This window comes from Oculina patagonica, chromosome 6, assembly GCF_052425735.1.
Source record: "Oculina patagonica isolate OP01 chromosome 6, crgOcupat, whole genome shotgun sequence".
NCBI classification, from domain to species: domain Eukaryota; kingdom Metazoa; phylum Cnidaria; class Anthozoa; order Scleractinia; family Oculinidae; genus Oculina; species Oculina patagonica.
Window position 1 is genome coordinate 11108497 of NC_135763.1, and position 23389 is coordinate 11131885.

General features: G+C 39.5%; 1 protein-coding gene, 1 long non-coding RNA gene, 1 other non-coding gene and 1 pseudogene across 3 annotated transcripts in view; all 4 read right to left on the reverse strand.

The window, feature by feature from the left end:
• The window catches only part of LOC144658707 (uncharacterized), a 24066-nt gene extending 11695 nt beyond the window's left edge, over nt 1-12371 (reverse strand). Inside the window, exon 1 of the long non-coding RNA XR_013571763.1 lies at nt 12367-12371. This is a non-coding gene — a long non-coding RNA (uncharacterized LOC144658707). The remainder of the gene's footprint in view (nt 1-12366) is intronic.
• Nucleotides 1-23389, reverse strand: part of LOC144658658 (protein MMS22-like) — a 46518-nt gene that overhangs the window by 5408 nt on the left and 17721 nt on the right. The window contains exons 7-33 of the mRNA XM_078519119.1: nt 21678-21793; nt 20824-20937; nt 20325-20430; nt 20113-20225; nt 19489-19554; nt 18760-18879; nt 17791-17843; nt 15224-15283; nt 14762-14878; nt 13871-13982; nt 12739-12817; nt 11695-11788; nt 11325-11461; nt 10065-10155; nt 9139-9170; nt 8452-8584; nt 7004-7090; nt 6319-6471; nt 5756-5801; nt 4957-5037; nt 4111-4223; nt 3956-4016; nt 3566-3682; nt 2961-3059; nt 2776-2829; nt 934-980; nt 134-212 (exon numbers count right to left, since the gene is read on the reverse strand). Of these exons, the coding sequence (XP_078375245.1) occupies nt 134-212; nt 934-980; nt 2776-2829; nt 2961-3059; nt 3566-3682; nt 3956-4016; nt 4111-4223; nt 4957-5037; nt 5756-5801; nt 6319-6471; nt 7004-7090; nt 8452-8584; nt 9139-9170; nt 10065-10155; nt 11325-11461; nt 11695-11788; nt 12739-12817; nt 13871-13982; nt 14762-14878; nt 15224-15283; nt 17791-17843; nt 18760-18879; nt 19489-19554; nt 20113-20225; nt 20325-20430; nt 20824-20937; nt 21678-21793 (2480 nt within the window). The remainder of the gene's footprint in view (nt 1-133; nt 213-933; nt 981-2775; nt 2830-2960; nt 3060-3565; nt 3683-3955; nt 4017-4110; nt 4224-4956; nt 5038-5755; nt 5802-6318; nt 6472-7003; nt 7091-8451; nt 8585-9138; nt 9171-10064; nt 10156-11324; nt 11462-11694; nt 11789-12738; nt 12818-13870; nt 13983-14761; nt 14879-15223; nt 15284-17790; nt 17844-18759; nt 18880-19488; nt 19555-20112; nt 20226-20324; nt 20431-20823; nt 20938-21677; nt 21794-23389) is intronic.
• On the reverse strand, nt 4321-4393 carry Trnat-ggu (transfer RNA threonine (anticodon GGU)). Its single transcript has one exon. It is a non-coding gene; the product is annotated as a tRNA-Thr (tRNA).
• LOC144656288 (uncharacterized protein KIAA1958-like) lies at nt 16672-17372 on the reverse strand (annotated as a pseudogene).

The following is a 23389-nucleotide window of genomic DNA, read 5'->3' on the forward strand; positions in this document are numbered from 1 at the left end:
AATCCTTCGATCATCCCCGTCATTTACAAGCCGGAGTACCCCCCTGGGGTTCAGTCACAACTCGGAGAAGTGATGTCGCCATCAACTGGCACTTGTTCTCCCGACTGAAAAATACCTTTTTTGGTGGACTTACCGATGTAAGATTTGCGGGCTGTTGTGGCAGGCACAGGAAAGACTCCTGGATGATCTCTATCGTGAACTGACGAAACTCGCTACCGTGAGTAAATGAAGAAAATGATTTAATAAAGACATAAAGCGAACATAAACTACTTTTTTTAATTACAACATTGGCAAAAATTTCCGGACGAGTTTCCTCCACCTACTTTCTTATCCAAAATTAAAGAATCCCCATTAGGGATGGACTATTATTTTCCTGGAGGGGGTATGAAAATTTTCCTCTGCAAACTTTTTTTTAAATTTATGCACCTCTGCAATCATTTTTTTGTTTTGAAAAATTTTAAACATTTTTTTTTTTAAAACATATCGTGTTTACTAACTTTTTTTTAAATATTTTTGATACCCCCCACCTCCAGGAAAATAATGGTCCATCCCTTAGTTCTATTTTTGACTAGACGTAACGAGTAATTTTAACTCCCAGAACAGGATAATCAATTAACTGGTTTACAAAGATTTCATTTTTTCATTTTCAACTTCTACGAATGCGCTGCAGCTAAGACAATATTCCAAACTTTTTACAAACATTAACATTATTTTCCATAATTTTTCAGGTCTGGAAGGGAAGTCAAACATTTTATACTATTTCAGATGTCCAGACACTGCCACTGTGAGTAAATCTGACAAAAGACGTCTAGTGAATGCCGCTGCGCATATTCGACAAGGCAGAAGGGCGGGAGGACAAAACAGTCAGTAGTTATGCGAAAGTCTGAGGAGCGTGGACACTTGAAGTGGGACTGGAGATAGACTTCTACAAACCTGCTGTCGGGGACTGGGTTAGATAAACACGATCCTTTAAGAACAACCTGTGATAACAAAGAACAACATTGAACAAAAAAAGCAATCGATACCGGTTTTCACAAACCGTATTCGCAAAAAAGATATAACTCCCTTAATGGACAGCGGCTGTAAGGGATGCATCCTATGCTGTACTTAGTGCCTCTCAAGTCAAAACATTATTATAAGATTTTAACATTTTTTACACCATAGATTATTATAACATTTTTATATGACTTATATATATTTTTATTGTATTTATATTTAGTATTAGTGTAGCTTTTAGTTTTTAGCAGTGTCCCCTAATTAGTATGGTTTTATTTTCCAGGCTATAAGGCTTTGACACTTAAATAAAGTTTCTTATCTTTTATCTTATCTTACCGTCGATTGCATCTACCTGTGAACGCACGCGCTAAAAACATGTTTTCAAATGGCGCCAAACGTCTGCGTTTCAGGTGTCAAACTTTGAAGTTTAGCAGACCGTAACGGCAACTTTCGCGCCAAAAGTTCAACACATTCGGTGATTCCGGTTTAGAAATCAGTCGGGGGAACAAGTGCCAGTTGATGACGACATCACTTCTCCGAGAAGTGACTGAGCCCGCGGTTTTCGTCCCAAAAGTAATACGCGCGATCACGCGCGACTGCTTTCGGAGTACTCCGGGAGCTCTAGTTTTGGATAAAATAATTTGGAGATTCTTCGAGGGCTTCAACGAAGATTTTGCCAAAACTGCCACTTATTCGCCCAACTGAAATGGCGGAAAGATTAGATATAGAGACTTCTTTTGAGAAACTGATGCTGTTCTGTGTCGATATGCATACACAGGTTCACTTGAATCATTTCTAGTGTAAAGTTTCGCCCGTACTCAGTGTTTATGGTGAGTATTTTGAATGCAAAAGTTCGCGTTACGGTCTGTTAAACTTCAAAGTTTGACACCTGAAATGCTGACGTTGGACGCCATTTAAAAACATGTTTTTAGCGCGTGCGTTCACAGGTAGATGCAATCGACGGTAACAACAGTTGAATTTCTATATATTTAGCTGCCACCTTGGGGACAGAATTAACTTGTCGTTGTAGAGACGTGACCGCTGTAGGAAGGTTTTAAATGATGTATCAAACACACAAACACACAAAACAAAAACAAACAAACAAAAAAAACAGGCCGTTCAAGACCGCCGGAGAGGTTCAACTGTTTAGAGCAGTTTTTTATTGAGTGTCGTAAAAGCAAAACCAAAGTAAGCACTCTGGCCAATCCCAAAGGACACATAAAATCCAGTGAACCAATCACAAAACAGGTAGCTGGCACGAAGCGCGGGAAAACGTGTGCGAGCAAGTCACGATCGGCTTTCAAGTGTTCTATTTCTGATTGGTTGAAAAAGTGGCCCGAGACTTTTAAACCAATCACTAAGCGTCGTAAGTAAACCAAAGCAAACGCGAATTACTTTCGACAATCAAGTGAACAATACTCTTTAGAGTGTAAGCAACTGTCTGCTGGGAAATGACGCGGTTTTTTTTTAACTATTGGCTGAGATATGAATTTACTGATAGCTGAGAAATGGGCTGAAATTTTAACTGATAGCTGCATGAGAAATCCCCAAAATTTAACCGATAACCGAGAATCAAGAATCAAGCACCTCCATGCAGACCCTCTCTATGGGCTAACTAACATTATGCGGAAATCAGCGGATGAAAAATGCTTTTAAAACAACAATAAAACTTCAACATAGACAAAATAATCGAGATAACGTAATAACGCAGCACTTCCGTCAAGCCTTGACGAAATAAACGGCTGAAAAAAACTGGACAGCAACAAACAATTTACGTACCATAAAAGGATTCTTGGTAGGAATATTGGCCGACTGAGAAGACGTTTGCAACATCTGGGTGAGGAAAACAAGTTATTTCATTTCTGTGTATAAAACTGATAATTTGAATTCATTTGGATTCAATAGTGGTAGAATAACCGACAACAAAATTCGACAATTTATAGAGCTGCGTATATTGCTCTTACCTGGTTAAAAAGCCGAAAATACGACAAGAATATTTGCTTGATTTTTCTCCGAATGAACTCATCTCGCTTGAAGTCCAGGCATGCAAGTCCCTGAAGAAACTACATACAAACAGGCGATTAGAAACTAGGAGCTAATTAAACTATTACTCACTAGCCAAAATTTATCATAGGTATTGTTACAAGAAGTTACATAAGTAAAAACCTAGCCTGTGTAAAGCCGTGCGCTCCGCGATTTTTTTGAGCGAAGCGGGACGGCTGTACACAGGCTAGTAAAAACCCTCAAGTGACAGTATTCATACCTTTGTTGGTTTTAAATTCTTCTTGATAGAAAAGTTTGCAACGCAAATAAATGAAGACACGAATTTGTTAAATACAGCCTTGGAAATTAAGGCCGTACGACAAAACAGTATAATTATTAAGCAAAGAACGCGTAAAATAGGACAGATCGAGGGCCGAAGTAACCACAGAGTTAACCATTACGTTTGCACTTGACAAAATAAACCAATCAGAACTCGAATTTAAGCCACGTGACCATAGGCAAGCGCGGGAAAACGTGTAACAGCAGCCAACAAAAGTGCGCCATTGTCATCTCACGTCACAAGTACCTGATGTAAATGAGCCTTGATACACTGCATGACCAGCGGTGCTACTGGTTTCTTGCTGTTCGGTAACGGAAGAGCGAATTGGTCCACTAACCGAGGAAGCAAACATCTGGGCTGAGTCTAGAATAAAAAGTAATTGGCCGAGAGTCATTCTCAGTAAGATTACATACCGCAAAAAGTATTTTAAATGGGTATTTGTTGGCAACAAATTTGCCAGGAACATGGGCGGGTCCGATTGTGGAGGATTGAAATGGATTTCAAGCCGTTCTCCTGACCAACTTGTCTAAGGATTTCGATCCGGATAGTACAAGTGTTACTGCTTTGAGTAATACCGCAATATACGTGGAAGCTTGCAAATTTTGTCAATCGCAACAATACTAGCTAGCGACTTACCCTGCTGTAAATGATTTTATAACAATGTTTTGTCAGAAGTCCAGCAACGTGATACGCCACCCTAACAAGAAAAAACAGAAATGAGGAATGAGGACACGTGATTCACACGAGTAACAGAAATTCACTTTCCCATTTATTCTCTCTTGTCAACTTACCGCAACAGGTCTGCGGGTCCTGCATTTTTTATCACATGATCAACATACTTCATCACGTCACCAAGGTATTTTTGAACCTTCTCACGAAACTGGATTGACTCGTCAAACTTGGTCTGTGATATGGTGAACAAAATATATAAAGTGAAGAAATGATCCTTGCAGTGAATTGCAATTAAAGAAATTGAAAGACGGAAGCCAAAAAACAAAGTCTGGCTTCAACGGGATTCGAACCCGTGACCTCCGCGATACCGGTGCGATGCTCTACCAACTGAGCTATGAAGCCACACTTTGGGAGCGAGGTCAATTGCGAGCTCATATTTTCCCGTGAAACATGTGTTAAAGGAATAGAATGACGGAAAGTATATGAAATAACTCATATATATTAACTGTGGATGCGGTGTAAAGTGACGAAATTATTGACTGAATCCAGAATTTTTCTGGCTTCTTTCCTTGCAGTTTCTTTAATTGCAATTCACTGCGAGGATCTTTTCTTCACTTTGCATCTCATCCGCAGTTCATAGATATGAATTATTTCATATACTTTACGTCAAAATAGTGTCAGTGTAAGATAGCCTAGTATTAGACGAACAAGGTTTACAATCCAGGTCACTTTTACGGTTGGCAACGCTGCCAGGAGGTCCATGAGCAATTAAGATTATGGTACAGTCTCTGAAATTAAAGCATGGTCACATTTCCCTAACATTGTTTGATTAATTATGACTTAAAAAACTTAAAATTCATCAACTGATTTATTTAGTTATTCTTTGGTCTCCTTTTCAGCATTGGAAGAGTTATGATAATCGGTTTATTATTGTACTTGAATGACTATTTGCTGTATGTTCTTACCAGGGAAGAGTGATAGCGGCCAAGTGCAACGATAAAAAGTTGAAGCGACGTTTCGCTGCTCTCACCAGTTCCAAATCCAGGCTAACAAAAAAAAAGTGCCATTCATTATCAAGGCATCAAACGGCACTCTAAAGAGAAGCATGATTTTCTTGTTTTTAGTTTTAATACTAAGTAAAGGCTAGTGAGAATCCAGTTGGACGGGTACACGCGATGTGATGAAAAGTCTGACCTCCATACGATCGTTACATTCGGTCGATTAGCGATCGTCACCAATTGGGTCGTTGACCGATTGACATTAGGGAGGTTAAGCAATGACGTAGGCGACGCCAAGTAAAAAAACGCCTAGTGAAAAATGAATTTACTTTTTACTCGAGAATCTCGTGATTTAGATGTATATCATGTAGAAAGAGCATTTCACTCCAAATAGGGATTCACGTTCTCCAAAATACACAGAATTTGGTCGTTTCACGTTGTTGTTTTTCAGAGAACGGCCAAAACATGTACCAATTCAAAACGCGCCTGTAGAGTTATTATTCTGCTCATTAAACCTTTTGTTTGGTGACGTTCTCGTTTACGTTATCGTTGTAGTTTGCTTAAGTTCCCTATTTATTCGCCCCGGTGCTTCAGCTTTAAAAGCTATTGTGCGCAAATTGAAGAAAACATTTCGCGTTTTATTGCTGTCTTTTTAACTTGCTAATCACTCGGATGATACAAGATGTTACTGCTCTTGGCGGAACAAGGTCCTCGCACGCTACATACCAAAACATCAAGCTTGTTAACAGGGTTAAGATTGTAATACCTGACTCCTCTGTATTTTCTCCATCTCAGGTAGCTTTGCAACTGCCCTGTAAGGACGAAAGCAAAAGATAAACAAGAAAATTAGTTCAATGTCAGAAATCATAATTGACTTTTAAGGGATTATGTCACATATTTCACCAGATTTTAGAACAGCAAAAATTCATATTTCTGTCACAGGAAACCTAAAAATGATAGTTTATTTTTATTACAAATTACTATATTTGAGCACTGAAACTGTTAACGAGCATCTTTGGCTGGGGATGGCTCGGATGGAAACGGATTTCAACTTGAAAAAGTTAGGCTAACGTTTTCAAGTTGTTTCCGAACGACTTCAAAAAAAAATCGATATTTATAGCCGTAGGTTTATTTCTATCCACAAATTAAGGATATGTCTTCCTTTAGATGTTCCAAGATAATGTTTTTTATGGGTTTAAGTTGCCTACCACTAATTTCAGAACAGTTTAGACCGAAAATTTGCGAAATCCCCGTGACATGTAGCTCCTTTAATTTGGACCCTGGTACCAGTGCCCATTAAATACAGCTAGGAGGGGAAGGTGAAGATACCTTGTGAGTTCCGTTAGCCCCTCGTGTGAAGAAGGAAGCTGCAACAGACATCTGAACCACGTATGGATGATATCTCCTTCCATGTTTTCTGCTTGAATTGCCGTCAGTGCAGCGGAGCAAGGTAAAATGTGACACAAGAATCGACAACAAAAGCTGCAACAGACAATAAAGTACAATATTTACCGTTTTAAAAGAATGAGTGAAGAAATGAGTGAGTGACTGACGGCCTGACTGACTGACTGACTGACTGACTGACTGGCTGACTGTCTGTCTGTCTGACTGACTGACTGACTGGCTGACTGTCTGTCTGTCTGACTGACTGCCTGACTGACTGACTGACTGGCTGACTGTCTGTCTGTCTGACTGACTGACTGACTGGCTGACTGTCTGTCTGTCTGACTGACTGCCTGACTGTCTGTCTGACTAACTTGCTGACTGACTGACTGTCTGACTGCCTGACTGACTTGCTGACGCCTGCCTGCCTGCCTGCCTGCCTGCCTGCCTGCCTGCCTGACTGACTGCCTGACTGACTGTCTGTCTGACTGACTGGCTGTCTGACTGACTGGATGAATTAAAACAAACGATCGGACCATATTCACATTGACAGTGACGAAAACTAGTAAACTGTTTGAACACATGTGTCAGTGATTATTACAGTCAGTGATTATTATTACAGTTGGCATACCTGGCAGACATCTCGTCTTTAACACCAAGCTCTCGGAGCAGACTGGCAAATGACACGCCCGCTGTACCTGCAACCTCCTCAGGGTATCTTAAAACAATCAAATAAAACATACATGTCTATAAAAACCACATCTACAGCACAAACGCCAACTCCGTTCTCAAGCGTTGGAAACAAACTAACTTGCATAAAAACATGTTTAGAAAGGGGGTCAGTGAGGTATAAATTCTCATTTTAAGTTGGGGTGTGAATTCCTATTAAAAAAATCACACAATAAAACCAAAACCGCACTTCTCAAAGTTGGTCCTTAGGTAAATCTGTCATGTTATTTTTGCAAGGTGGTTCACGTAGCTAAGAAATCTGTTGGATTCTTGCATGATCGTCCTCTGCAGAAGCCAGAAGGCCGTGAAATTTAGTGTCATTAATAATAATATGGAAGTCCATTTCGATCGAATACAATAAACCCAATGAGAACGTTACAAAGGTCAATTATTCCTAACCGGTACAAATAGGCCTTTTGTAACGGTGTTACATGGTACAAAACCCGCCATGCTGTAAGGCAAGCTATATGGATGGTAAGCGTGACTACAGTAAAAACCCGCGAGTAAGAACCTAACATTTAAGAACCTGTTAGAGCGGTTTTCACTTGAGTGTCGAAAGTAAATTGCGTTTGCCTTTGTTTTGCATTACTATGCTTAGTGATTGGCTTAAAAATCTCGCGCCACTTTCTTAGCCAATCAGAAGTAAAACCAAAACCAATCGTGACTCGCGCGCGCACGATTTCCCGCGCTTCGTGCCAGCTTCATGTATTTGCTTCCAGTTTTGATTGGTTCACTGGATTGTCTGTGTCCTTTGTGATTGGTCAGAGTAATTACTTTGGTTTTGGTTTTACGACACTCAATTGAAAACTGCTCTAGGCTAAAAATTGCAAATTAGATACCATTTTTATCAAGAACCTATTTAGCCTTAATTTACAAAACTGATTAAAATGTTTACTTTTGGGAAAATATTGATATGATTATTGCTTCATTTTGACATAAACACTATGTGGTATGCAAATTTTATACAAGAAAAAGGCCAAATACCACTAAAATCTCTATAACAACATTGAAGTTTTTCTTCAGAAATTAAGAAGCTATTAAGAACCTAATTAGCCTAAATTTGTGTTAATAACCCTTTATGTAAGAACCTGTTTAGGCTAACCTGAAAAACAATAGGTTCTTACTCGCGGGTTTTTACTGTAGTTGAAGTCTATTTGTTTTGAAGGCTGTCTTATTCTTTTGCCACACCGCATGGCGGTGTTTGTACCACGTGACTGTTGCAAAAGCCCATGCCAGGTAGGATCGAATAGGAAAACAGCAGTCGGTTTTGTTCGATCTCCTTTTTGGGTCATCATTCAATCGCTATTTGTTTTTTAAATTTCACGTGAGACAACATGGTCTATCGTTTACCTGTCGAGCGCAGAGAGAGTAAAAGCGGCTAGAGTGTCGGCCAGGTGACTGGGTGCAGACTGGACACAAAGTGCATCAGACACCAGAGCTCTCACGTGACTAAACACGTGCTTCCACAGAACACTGACAGCATCTGAGAACAAAAGCATTGAATTGCAGGTCAGTAGTGGATAACATGTAACTTGTCATACGTTACAGAATTGGAGATCGCGCTATATGGTTAAAGCGATTTTCGTGTGTCGTAAACCAAAACCAAAGTAAGTACTCTGGCCAATCAAAAAGGACACAATCCAGTGAACCAATCAAAACAGGAAGCAAATACATGTAGCTGGCACAAAGCGCGGGAAAACATGTGCGAATATTTTAATTTTGGTTTTACTGATTGGACTATTCTAATAAATCTCGATAATGTGAGAACATTGTCGTATATTACGTGTGAGCTCGTAACTGATTCTTAGGATAAAAGGCCAACTGCAGGAAGTAACAAAACAGCTAAAAGCAGCAATTGAAAACTCTTTCGATTAAAACAAAATGAGCCTCTTTATCTTTATGCAATGGGGAGAGTGTCTTGCCAGCAGCTTGCTTTCTCGTTACCCTAGGTAGTAGTAACCCTCAACACTCAGTATCCCGTTAACCTAGCAAAATAACGACAGCTATTACAAAATTCCTTAGGTTAATTTTTGGTACCTGAAGATCCTGTCTTTCGTCTGCTGTTTTGCCTAAAATATCAGCCAGGGAAAAATGGATACATTTATGTTAAAGTTGGAGTTCATCCTTTTACTATGAAAACAAATAACAAAGCTGACGGCAGTTGCTATCTCCAGCCATTCTCGTCCCCATAGCCCTTTCGTTTCTCTTAGCCGGCTTGGCAAAAGAAAAAAAAGGGCTCTGGGGACATAGGATTTTTTTATTAATTCGAATTTTTTGATTGGCTGTTTGGAACATAGAATTCCTAAACGGAAGTCGAAAACGTAACGACTCTCTTATACATTCTTTTGAAATGTCATTACTGCATACATGAAGACTGGAAGTCCTAGAATCTAGGACTAGAAATCCTGTGTCCCCAGAGCCCTTCGTTTCCTCGTGCCAAGGCCCAGCCGGCTAAGAGAAACGAAACGGCTATGGGGACGAGAATGATCTCCAGCGTTTACAGCCTAGTACTCAGGCCTTCTCTTCCGCTCACAAGATTTGGCGCCAAACTTCATGACGTCTGTGACGTAGACTACGAGCAGTCCCTATTTTTTCGCAGAGTCCGCGAGCTTGAAGCGAAATTTTTTTTCGAAGAGTCCGTCGAGCTTGAAGCGAAAAAAATTACGCCTCGCCCCGCCTCCTCCCCCTGCGCGTAATTTTTTTCGCTTCAAGCTCGACGGACTCTTCGAAAAAAAAAATTCGCTTCAAGCTCGACGGACTCTGCGAAAAAATAGGGACTACTCGTAGTCTATCTGTGACGTTACTGAATGTACAAACACTACGCAACCCGCTCCAGGGCCTCTACATGTACTTTGCGTGTACTCTTGAAGAGAATGCCTAGAAACTGGGCTATAGCATACTCAAGCTTAAATTAAAGCTAATGCATAAGTAAACAAACTAAAATGTTACTTATATCACCGTACGTTAATGACGTGAGGGTGGTCTGGACAAACATCAGCAAGTATCGCAGCTCATTATCACGACACGAGCGAAACAGAAACTGAAATCCATCAACTGAAAAAATAAACAACAACAAAAACAATCTTTAAAATTAGACTATTTAATAGAAAAATTGTCATCCATGCACAACTAACACCTTTCCCTAAACAACGTGACGGGATTTTTGTGTAGTATAAAGATGTTAAAGGTATGAAAAAATTACACGAATCTATGTACCTTATTGTTATTTATTATCGCGGGACTTAATTTTCGCAATTTTCAAAAAATCGCGAAATTAAAGACCCGCGAAAATTTATTTCAAACGTTTTCTATTGTATTTTTTATGTTAATTACGTATTTTTGGCCAAATCGCGAAAATTAAGTCCCGCGAAATATTCCCGTTCCATTTTCGCGAAATTAAGTTCCCGCGAAAATAAGTAACAATATGGTAAGAAAAGACAGAGAAAAAGCTACAAAGTGAGATTTGTTGTTAATGATATAGTTAATGTAGTTGTTTTTGTTTAATGTTGATGAAGATGATGATGATGATGATGATGATGATGATGATATTTGCGTTGCTGTTTTTGTGATTATTAAAGTAAAGAAATGATCTTCGCAGTGAAACGGCAATTAAAGAAATTGCAAAGAAAGAAGCCTTAAAAAAAAAAAAAAAAATCGGGGCTTCAACGGGATTTGAACCCGTCATCTCCACAATACCGGTGCGACGAACTATTATTGTTGCTCTCCGTTTTTTTGTCATGGTGGTGATGTTGTTGTTAACGATGATTTGGTCCAAAACGCCGGTGTTGTTGTTACTAATAAGGCGTTTCGTCCGCGTTGAGAAAGAAGTTATAGTGAATCTCCAACACACCAACATCCTTGGTGCCCAAAACAATTTCTAACATAAAGAAAACGTTTTCTACATGCGCAGTTTTCCTTTTTTGCGGCCTTATGTCCCCGATGGGACAAAGAGGTTGAGTGAGTGAGTAAGTGAGTGAGTTTTCCTTTTCAAATTTTTTCACTGATAAAGCCTGGTTTTCACTAGCGACGCAAGCACAAGCGCAAAGATAACAGCTCTTATTTGTCCGTGAAAACGGCTTCGACTCAAGCAAAAGCACAAGCGCATTGCATTTTGATGTTTGTCCTTGTGCTTGCAGCAAGCACAAGAACAAACATCAAAATTTATCCTTTTTGCGCGATCGCGCTTGTGCTTGCGTCGCTAGTGAAAACCAAGCTTAACCTACCAAGGAGTTTACTCTCAGACAAGTCCTGTTTGTTTTTATGCTCAAACACATCCTGTGAGCTGTCCAAGTAAAGTGTTATTAACTGCCAGCAGTTTTTCTGATGACTTTTATCCCGTGAAGAAGACTCCATGTAATCTCTGGAAAGTAACGAGATAAAAATATTATTTGGTTTCCTACATCTCAACCTCTTTTCGCTTTATTTACTCCTTGATCTTCTTCACACCTGTCACGCAACGCTTCTCCGTTGCGTGACGTCTCAGATAACGGCTGCGAAGGAGACAACCTACTCCCAGAGAAAAAGAGAAAGCATTGTGGATTTCAAACTGTTATTCAAAAGTCGGTTTAGGTCTGAACCCGTAGACTTTCTCACCTTGCAATATTTGCAAAACTGTGGGACAACCTTTCGGCCAAGTATCCAAAATCCACATTCTTCTCTTTGTAAATGAGCAACAAGGCAAAGAGTCCTGAAACCAGTAAAGCAGTTAGTACGATAGCTGAAGATTACTGGAAGGTGTTATGCGGGCACAATTACAACAACTCCACGCATCCAAACAGCCGTTAAAAATTTATTTTACCCTTGGTAGAAGTAGTCGTAGTTTGACTAGGAGAAAGCCTATCAAGTGCAAATGCCACGCTCTGATTGGATCAAATGGATGGCGTTGTTGGGTGAAATGGGCCAATCATTTTTTTTTATCTAACATTTGCGCTAGCTACAGTTGTCTTTCCCTTACGATTGTTTTACAGTAAAAAACCCACGTATAAGAACCTAGATTTTTCCAACTTAGCCTAAATAGGTTCTTATAGAAATGGTATCTAGTGGGATCTTAGGCTACTTAGGTTCTTAAATAGGTTCTTAATTTGATAGGGGCACTAGCGGTCAGCACAGGTAACTACTACAGGGCATATGTGATATGGAAGATATTGCTGTATTAAATAATTATCTAGAATACAGATTAGATGATAACAATACGGTAAATTTGTCTTTCCAAAGTACTAGCACTCATGTCTAGACTAAATTTTTTTTTGTATTTTAATCTGTCACTGTGCCTTCATTTTTGTAAAACAAGAACCTATTGAAAATTTTAGACTAAATAGGTTCTCATGAAAAGGGGGTTTAAAGTGAAAATTTTAGCCTAACAGGTTCTTAAATTTTAGGTTCTTATACTCGGGTTTTTACTGTAATCGATTGATCGATCAACTTTTTTGCTTTTGCAATACACATAATTTATTATTTTTACTATTTTTATTATTTATTATTTTTTTATTAAAAACAGATCGATCTATTTTTATTTATTTATGCTTTTTAATTTGTTCGTTTTATTTTGCCACTTTTTCCAACAAAAGTGGCAAACAAAGCCTATTAATTTGTCTCTCCACATTTTATTTTACTTTGCAATCGCGTCATATTACTCGCCTTTCCAGACACACACTTTCTTGTCCTGTTGCATCTTGTTAAAATCCAGCAAGTCAAGGAAAGAGCACATCTTGTTCGCCTGTTAAAAAATAACAAATGATTAATCCATTTCTTAGCTGTTCTCCTACAATTCAGAGGTAACTGAAATTATTCAAACGGGAACCACCCGCCAGTAAATTTACACCAATCAAAAGCTTCAAATTTGATAAAGCACGCCACGAATTTCGCGTAGTCATTGCTATATAGGGCCGTATTTCTAGAATACTTCCCCCGGGGGGGGGGGGGGGTACTCCCATATGTGGCCTATATAGGTATGTGCCGCCCGATAGGGTATGGTTTTTGAGGTTCTCGGTCAATAAATAGGGTATCATTTTTGCTCCTTTTGGCGATGTGTTCCCGGTGCGATCCTTAGATAGGGTACCTAAATACTATTAGTTAAAATAAACGCCCAGCCAAACGAAAAAAAGGTATCTTAAAACTGAATTTTCTGTTCAGATATTAGTAAAGCGATATTATAAAGATTTGTGTCGTGCCGTGCGCGGTTAGCCGTTATTTGGGTCGTCACGGAACGCTTCTCCTCCCCTTGAATAGGGTGTCATTTTTCGGTTTTGGGCCTTAAAAGGGTATCAATTTTCGCTTTCTCTGTCCTTAAATAGGATCAGGGTTTAAGAACCTTCGCGGCACACCCCTATCCGAAATTTATAGGAGTATCCTCCGGGGAATACTTCCTGAAAATTGGCCTTGGGAAACAAAGTTATATGCTTCCTACCATAGATTATAAACGGTCTTCTTTCCTTTACTCTTTTCCCTTAGTTGGTCAGTTAAACGTGAAGCGGAAAAGTGAGCAAAAAGTTGGACGTGCAAAAGCTGGTGGCAACCAAACGCGCGTCTGGCCCCGTGTTTCTGCATAGCAATTTCTACTTTCTTGCTCCTTCTTAGTGGTGCATCCAGACCTTGAACTAAGGGGGGGGGGGGGGGGGGCTTTTTTGTGTGTACAATATCCAAAACAATTTTCGCGGGGAGAGTCATTGAAGGAAGGAAGGGGCCCGGGGGCCCTCCCCTAGATCCACCACGGCTTTCTCGATTTGCTAGAAGGGCTATTCGTACCATTCTTACCGCGGCGTTAACTTACCACATCCTCGAGATCTGCTACACACGAGAGAGTCAGAAAGAGACTGATAAATTGATGAAGTCCTGTGCTGTTGAGTTCTTCCATGCGGCGCTTATGGAACTTGGAGTAGAACCTTAGAGTAGAGAATAGTCATAATGCGGTGATTAGTCTGTTCACCTTCGATGAAATTAAATTTTAATAAATGCAAACAAGTAGCCAGGGAATGGTTAAAAGAACAAATGAAGGAACGAATGAGCGCACGATTGCACGAACGAACCAAAGAACAAACGAAGGAGCGAGCGGACAAGCGAAGTATTCATCTTTAAATATAAGAACTAATAAATGGATGATCTACAAAACGAACAAAATAAAGAAAGGGTATGATGTAGTTCTAGAAAGTGGGCATTCACCCTCTACGTTTCATGCATCGTTCAAAAGAAGTTTTTACAGAACGTCGCTTGTCAAACTAGAAACGTTTGCGCAGATTGAAGAAGGCAGCTGGGGGATTCTAAAGAAACTGTTTGTGCTGCGTCGGCGGCGAAGCGAAAAAACAAAAACAAAACAAGAGCACTTTATTGGAGGCAAGCGTGGCCGAGTGGTTTAGGGCGCTGGCACTAGCTGGATTTGTTTCTCGGTTGTCCCGAGTTCAAATCCTCGACCACGCTTTGTATATAGCCAACTGGTCTGCTCCTGCCAGTTGGGATTTTTAACCTTGTTATGTTCATTTATAAATTAATTGTTTCCTCTGTTTCAGTGGCATGCCTGTAAAACTAGCTATCTCGTTGAGATATGAGAGATATGAGACACATATTTTTTATTTTTTTTTTATTTTTTTTTATCAGTTTTGAGTTACGATAAGTTGAGTAAAGGTAAAGAAACACTGAGCTGCTTTAGGTTCAAATCAAATCTTACCTCCCCTTGATCTGTTTCCATGCCTGCAGTGAACCGCTGTGCAGTAGTTTCGTGAGATGAACAGACACAAGCCGCAAGAACAGAGACAAGCTGGACTCATGCTCTGGAATAACCGTGCTGTGAAAAAAAGGACGCAACAATTGGTTTTCTTCTGGAATTGACGTGCAAGACGAGTAAAATTCACGAGAAAAGAATTAGTCGCGAGGTTATTTTTTTTAATTCCTCGCGAGTTTTTTGCTTCTGATTCGTGGTCAGGATTTTCAAACATCGTCACCGCGGTCATATATTCTTGAAAACCGCTCTCGCCTACAAGGTGCAGTCCCACTACAACATCGATAAACTTATCTTCGGTAATGCCCGTAAATTTTCGCGACGCTTGCGGCATCGTAAAGTAAATTTCTGGCAGGATCAAAAAGTCTCGAAAGATCCTTCTTGCCGTCGTGCTGGAAGTAACAATCTCACCTTTGCTGTGTTTCCTTGGATCTGTTCAAACACTGGTCCATCCACTGAAGGGCAGACGAGCTACAAGAAATAACACAACGTACACTGTAGACTTTCTCAAAGTCCGTTTCCGGTAATTAAGTTGCGTCGCTCGCGATCGCGACTTCGTCGCTCCAAAGAGTCGACTTGGGGCAAGTCTACGTACACTGAGTACAAACAAATGAAACGAAGAAAAAACATTTTAGCAAACCGTCTTTCGCACAATGCTTCGAAAAAGCAATTCGTCCAAACTAATTTTGAGTGACCAATCTTAGCGGTCCGTATTGCAAAATTCAGACCGCTCAGGAACCAACCAGATTTCTCCTTTCTTGTGTACCAGCACACTAAATTATCAACTTGAAGTCCTTTAGCAATTCGTCAAAGAGACTGTTCATATGATTTATGTACTTATTTAGTTTTGTTTGTTTAAGTCACCTATATTATGCTAGAAATATTATGCTATTATGCTAGAAAAATAGAAATGTATTCTCACCAGGTCCACCCACACCCCGGGAGGGGGGGGGGTACTCCCATAAATTTCGGATAGGGGTGTGCCGCCAAGGTTCTTAAACCCTGACCCTATTTAAGGATAAAGAAAGCGAAAATTGATACCCTTTTTAAGGCCCAAAACCAAAAAATGACACCCTATTCAAGGGGAGGAAAAGCTTGCCGTGACGACCCAAATAACGGCTAACCGCGCACGGCAAGACACAAATCTTTATAAAATTGCTTTACTAATACCTGAACAGAAAATTCAGTTTTAAGACACCTTTTTTTCGTTTAGCTGGGCGTTTATTTTAGCTAATAGAATTTAGGTACCCTATCTAAGGATCACACCGGGGAGGAGCAAAAATGATACCCTATTTAAGGATCGAGAACCTAAAAAACCATACCCTATCGGGCGGCACATACCTATATAGGCCACATATGGGAGTACCCCCCCCCCCCCCCCCCCGCGGGACCCACACACAAAGCCCAGATAAAGATACACTAAGATTTGGGAGAATCGGCCCGAGGCTTTGCGAGTCGGCAGACCGTGAGAGAAATAGAGATTACTTCATGGAAAATGCGCGCGTACGATTTTTATTCACGAGTTGAGTAGTGTCAGAAAACGAACGAGTAAGCGTAGCGAACGAGTGAGTTTTCTGATACGTATCAACGAGTGAATAAAAATCGTACAAAGCATTTTCCATGCTGTAATATGTTTATTTCATAGGTACTGAGATTTTTTTCCGTGCTACTGAGTAGACAAATTTATTTGCACAAATAAATAACACTGTAAAACCATTCAAGTGCTCAACAACTGAGTAAATCAAAGATCTCCAGCATTCAAAATTTTTAAGTTAAGTCAAATGTCTGTTAATGAAGGAAGCCATGCCAATAACAAAGTTAAGTCAAGAAGATAAATCACAATTTATTCATCATCAGAGTCACTTTCCAGTTCCAAAGGGCTTAGACGTTTCCACCGCATCGCTTCGGAGCTTGACGGATTTGCAGTCTGATCCCGTTCTAGTTTTTGTTTGTCTTTCATTGAACTCCAAGTACTCGACTCCGCTTGCCGTTTTCAGTAGCTTTATATCTCCCCAGCACATATCACGATGTTCTTGGCACCGCACGGAGTCCGAAGTGAAGAGTGTTGTTTAGCCAGAGCGTGTTTAGAAGTGCCTCGGGACTACGCATACCGAGCAAACCCTTCTCCTACAATATTTTCAACTCTTCAGTCGCTTGCATGTCAAAGCTACCTACGCTTTCGGTTTATTTCCTTTTCCTTGCTTTTTTAGCTGCTTTTGTTTAGACTGTAGAACTTTCCTGGTTTTCTCAAACACCAAGTCGTTGATTATGCTTACAGAATAGCTCTTTTTCTTCAGGTGTCTTTCAAAGCTAGCCACTAAACTTCGAAGAGAAGTCGGCTCGTATTCATTTCCATCTTTGGTACGGACGGCAATGATGAATTGGCTGATGTATTCATTCAGCTCAACAGCCGGAATATCTTCTATTTTTCTGTTTTCGTTATCAAAAATCTTTCAAGCAATTTTACATCTCGTTCAGTTTTTTGAGCGGTGTTTTTGTTTTCCTGTTCTAAAATGAATTCTTCAACTGAGGAAACAGAAGCAAACCTTCCCTCAGCCATTTTTCAAAGCGCGGGTTTTCTTGTCGGCAACGGCTGTGGGATGACGTTTCCTTCAATACGTTCATTCATCACCAGTGAAAATTTGTCGTTCGCGTTGCTAATTGGACGAACGATATTTTTTCACAGTGAAATTTTGTCGTTCGTGCTCCTGATTGGCTAAGCTCTGAATCAGTACGATTTTTACTCCCTACGATTTTTATGAGTAAATCTCAGTACCTATGAAATAATATGTTCTATCGCTGCGGGGAGGAGGATGGGGTGAAATCTCCTAGCAAGGGTGCCGAGACCTAAACTTTACTGGAACATAATCAAGCAGGCTGCTCTTAAATAGAAGGGTGAGGTCTGTGGGAATGCCATGTACTTCCATGGGCCACGCTGGGAATATAACGTAGCGCATCGTGGTTTAATTTTGACATACCTGACAACAGTGAATCCGTGCAGAGATTGACCAGGGACGTGAAAGGAATCGTTCTTTACAAGGGGAAAAGAGAAAATTAGATTATTATTATTATTAATTAAACGAAAAAGTGTGTCAATATCCTAGTAAGTACTGATCACTTAGCTTGCATTAAGGTTTCAAATTCTCCTTGCTGTTTTGCATACATTCTCTATAATGCTCCTTAGGAGAATTTGATTTCAGTTGCTATGTCAAGCTTCTTTTCCTGTGGTGATCATCATCATCATAAATGTTCATATGTGAGTCTTCTAATTTCGGTTTGTGTTTTGCGATAAACGTGACTTCGCCTACATAATTACACACAAACGCAAAACATTGACGCAACTTACGGTTTCAATGGCTTCACATTTTTGTTATGTCATTATGAACATAGATTTTCAACCAAACTTTGCCTACTTGATGATAACCTTAAGGGGACCTTAATTTTGAAAAAAAAAAGTGGGGTCCCCATATTCATTTAGGAGCACGAAGAACTTGTATATACCACATAATTCCTTAATAATTCTTGCGAGTACTGGCAAAGTACACATTTCCAGTGATAGTTTATTTTTCAAACAAAGGAATTGATCAGTTTTCCTTTTTACAGAAAGAATTTGATCGCTACACCCCAAAAACTGAGAAAAAATTGATAGGTCACCATACTCGTTTACGAGAAAGAGAAGTTTTATTTTTCTCGCGGGCTAAGCCGAATAGAAGAAAGCCGCCATTTTGTTTATGTGCGCGCGCTAAATACGCGTAAAATTCGGCGCTGTCAGGATGCGCGATGCAATACAGGGCAATGACCTTAAAGTTTGAAGCGTAATTAGCCTGGATGGATGTCAGTCTCAGACGGCTGCCAACCAACTCTGCATATAGTCGGTGTAAAGAGAAAGCAAGAAAGAACGACTAGATAAAGTAAAGGATCCGTTACAGGGCACTGGTTAAACCCACCATTCTTTTGTGAAAGTAATCCCACAGCCACAGAATAAGGTCGGAGTTTGCGGACCAGTGATACGACAACGACACACAACAACGAAGGCAAAAGCGGCGTTGAGATTCTTCATTGCTGTCCTAGGAGGCACAATAGAGAGACTGTTATTAGTAAATTTATTATTGTGTGGCACATGAAGTCAGTATTTCTTCTTAATGGTTTTCTTTATTCTCACGAAATGGTGATCGCTCATGGGAAATATTAATAACAGGATCAGTACCTTTTATATATGGAGACAAGCCATAGTCGGCCAGTGAATTAATTTAAGGGACTTCTAAGGGGCTTGCAATAAACTTACTTTATTATCTAGCAATAGAAAGAAAAACACTGGAAGTGGTGAAAAGAAAACTTTAACTAAAAAGAAAAAAATAATGATGAAAAGATTCAAATTTTCACCAGAATGGCAATTTTGATTTCTTGACATCCTGCCGGCACAAAATCAAATTTGATGAACTGTATTCCACTTCCATCCTTGTAATCCTGTACTTCTTCCTCACAATAATTGTTCAATTTTTCTCTGTAGAATCGTTTTATCTAATGTATTTGTATATTTTGTGGCATTCGGCAATACAATACGGAAATTAGGAAAGGGAACTTTCGATAACTACGGTGGCCGATGACAACCAGCCGAGACACTGTCCCAGCTGGTTGCCTTTTTTTCTTTTTCTTTTCTTTTTTTCCATTCTTACCTTGTTACTTAGAAGAGAAGATTTCAGTAAATCCTGGGCTAGGACCCAATTTCCTGGAACACAGCCCTAACAGAAAAAGAACAAAATATAATGGAGAATAATTAATACACATTAGAACAAAATATAGTGTAACCCATCATTTAGTTGTCCCTTAAAATGTTTTCAAACAAACAACGCAAGTAGCAAAAGAAGACACTAACACACCATACAATATGCTAAAATACTCGGCAAGTGCAGACAGGGATAAGCGTCAGTTAAACGGTTTTCGTGCAGAGTTATCCCAGTACCTTTCAGGGTATGTAACAGGAAATATGGCAAGAACTACCTCTCGCTCTAGAATTGGCACCTCTAAGGAGGGAAAATGAGTTCGAGCCATGGCAACAAAACAAGATCCTGGTACCTTTAAGGGATTCCTTTTAAAATTTCCAACCATGAACCCTGTCACTTTGTAAAGTTAGTCTCTCTCCCCGGACTTTAAAGCCTGTGTACATTCGCCCCTCCCCTCCCCGAGGAGTATTGACAAACGTACTACAGCACAGGCTACAAAACGCTAGTCCAAACCCGGTTTGTCTTCGCAACATAGTGTGACTGTTTCACTGGAAACGGTCCCAGATTATCTTTTACCTTTTTCCTTTGTGAGTAGACTCCTTTTTCATTAAACCAGTAAAGAGGAGACAAATGTGTCAGTAGCCACCAGCAGAAATTGACAGGCGTCTTTACTTTGAAATTAGGAGGAGCTGGAAAACAATGAAGAAAGCACATTACGCCATTGATTGCTGCTGTTTTTGAACGATGATAGTCCAACGGTATAAGTAACGTAATCTATAAATTCTTACAGCAGGACTGGGCCCAAGGCTGCGTAGAGGAGTCCTGGCTGTCCGACTCTGTCTCTTTGGGATGGAGAATCTCCGACATGATAGAAGACACCGCTGACCAGAATGACTAAGGTGGAAACATAAAAACGTTTAGATTTGAGTTTGCCTAATGAAACTGGCGGTAATTGAATCAATACCGCCAGTTAAATAAATTCCATTATATTTCTAAGTGAGTAAGTAAAGCAAGAAGTAAATAGAGCAACAATAATTGTTGTTAAGCAGAGGTAATTATAATGTAGCATGTACCGTTAGTGTTGAAAGTAGCGTAAGTTTCCGTTGTAAGAATGTCTTTGTGTTCCATTTAAAAAAAAAAAATCCATTATATTTAGATAAAAAGAACACGATTTGAGCACTTGCGAAGTAAGAAATCCCTCAGGTACTTCAACTACTTCTGTCACTCGATTGTCAATTTAAAGGTTTGTTCTCCGTGTTATAATCACCGACTATCTGTCTCTCATACCTCAAGCTCTGTTTTTGTGCTCAAGTGATCCATAAGATGGATAAACATTATCCACAGTTCACAAACACAGCCACAAGAGAATGGGCATACTTGAAGCATGTTGGACTGATTTTCCTGCAAAACAAAACATTATAGTCAGTTAACATTTTTTTAAATTAACTTCAGTTTATGAAACCCGGACTATTTCATCGATGTTTAGACAGCGTTTAAGAAAAGCGTAGTCGAAAACTGTTTAAACCAATAGGCATAATTGTTTAACCACTCCGTAGCCTAGGCGTGGTCACAGAGCAGGGCTGCAAATAACAGTCCTTCGTCAGACATAAACCGGCCAAAATTTGCTCATGTCCGACGAAATCCCAAGTGTGGTCGGACATAATGTCCGGACAATTTTTTGATCATAAATCATTTTGCAGCAAAGATGAATAAAAATCTGTCTGACTACAGTTTTTTTTGTCCGACCAAGATGGTGTCTTAGTAGGACGTATGTCCTTTCAAGTTAAAAAAATTATTTGCAGCCCTGCAGAGCCCCACGTAAGCTATCAATACCGCTCTCTGTAAATTTTCTTTGTCTTCGCTTTACTTCATAGGTAAGAAAAAAAGAAGGGAAAAGAAAACATTATTTTAATAAGTAACGACTATTAAAAAATACAGGTTTAGTTCGTTGTCACTGGGATTTCATTTCTGAAGGGAATTAGCTGCAATAGAGGTAGCCACCTCAATTCCCAGAGTGTCAATACAAAATCAAGCATGTGGATCGGCTTATTTTGATCTTTAGCCAAATTCTCCGATCTAATCACTTAAGAGAGGTGAAACGATAAGTAAGGAGAGTTTGTTTTTTGACATAAGGTACAGACCTTGTTATAGATTGAAGCAGCCAATGCTATCAAGTCCCAAAGAAATGAAAATGTGTATTTCTTGAGGCTGTTTATCACATCCGCAAAATGATCCGGCGACAAACTGTCGAGCTGAGCTGAAAGTGAATTACAAACAAAACATTTAGATAGGCAATCCAATGTAGATAAATTCAGATATAACGGAAATTAAAATTATATGTCCAAAGCAGTGAATTACAAACAAAACATTTAGATAGGCAATCCAATGTAGATATATTCAGATATAACGGAAATTAAAATTATATGTCCAAAGCAGTGAATTACAAACAAAACATTTAGATAGGCAATCCAATGTAGATATATTCAGATATAACGGAAATTAAAATTATATGTCCAAAGCAGTGAATTACAAACAAAACATTTAGATAGGCAATCCAATGTAGATATATTCAGATATAACGGAAATTAAAATTATATGTCCAAAGCAGTGAATTACAAACAAAACATTTAGATAGGCAATCCAATGTAGATATATTCAGATATAACGGAAATTAAAATTATATGTCCAAAGCAGTGAATTACAAACAAAACATTTAGATAGGCAATCCAATGTAATTTGAGATATATTCAGATATAACGGAAATTAAAATTATATGTCCAAAGCAGTGAATTACAAACAAAACATTTAGATAGGCAATCCAATGTAGATATATTCAGATATAACGGAAATTAAAATTATATGACCAAAGCAGTAAACACACGTCTTAATACACAAGGACAACTTTTTGTTGTCGTTGTTTTTCCAAAAGAAAAACAAAATAAATGTTAAGTTTTCTTCATGTGACGTTATGCTATGCAATGTTATTTTTTTTAATAGAGAAAACTCAGGTTTAACTATTAACAAGCCTAACAAATTACATTTTACTAGGAATATCTTACAATGTAATTCCAACCAGAATGTAATATATCAAACACGAGAGGAAGTGTTTCATCGGGACATTCAAACACCGAGAAGAGAGTTGAAAATACAACGCGCAGCGGAGTTTTTTTGACGAAATTCGAGGCGCTTGGACGAGAAGAATGCGAGAACAAAGGGAAACGACATGCTGACCCCCCATGTAAAAAAATGAGGAGAAGAATAGAGAGACCGGGGGGGGGGAAAAGAAGAGGGGGCGGGTGGGAAAAGAGAAAACGCAGCCACAAGCCCCGGAGATGAGGGACCCGCAGATTAAAACGAGCCGATGGACAAAACAATGTTGGCAAGGGCCTACACTTACGGGAGTACTGCCGAACAAACAATTGTTAGACTTTTGTTAGCGGCTACACTGAAGGAAGCAATAAATGGCATTCCCTGACCGAAACAGGAATCTGACGTTTTTGAGATGATTATACCGAAAAAAAGGCATGTTTACGATACAATTCAATTTGAAATAAGTTAACAAGACAACTTTCTGTGGTCAGCTCGTTATGTAAATTAACAGTTGCACTGACCAAGGCACAAAGGCCACGGGCTCAACAAACTTCGTGATCTTGCCGCCGTTCGCGCGAGATCACACGCGAACACGAGTCACGGCGACTTTCCCTCGCTAGAATTAGGTTTCATTTTGCTGTGTAGCTGCAGTACGCGTTGTGTCTAAATTTTAAACATATTAAGCCTAGTAAATCATGGAATATTTTAAACACGCAGGTCTCCTTACAAAATTGACCACATTCCGCAAGTAGCTCTCCAACAT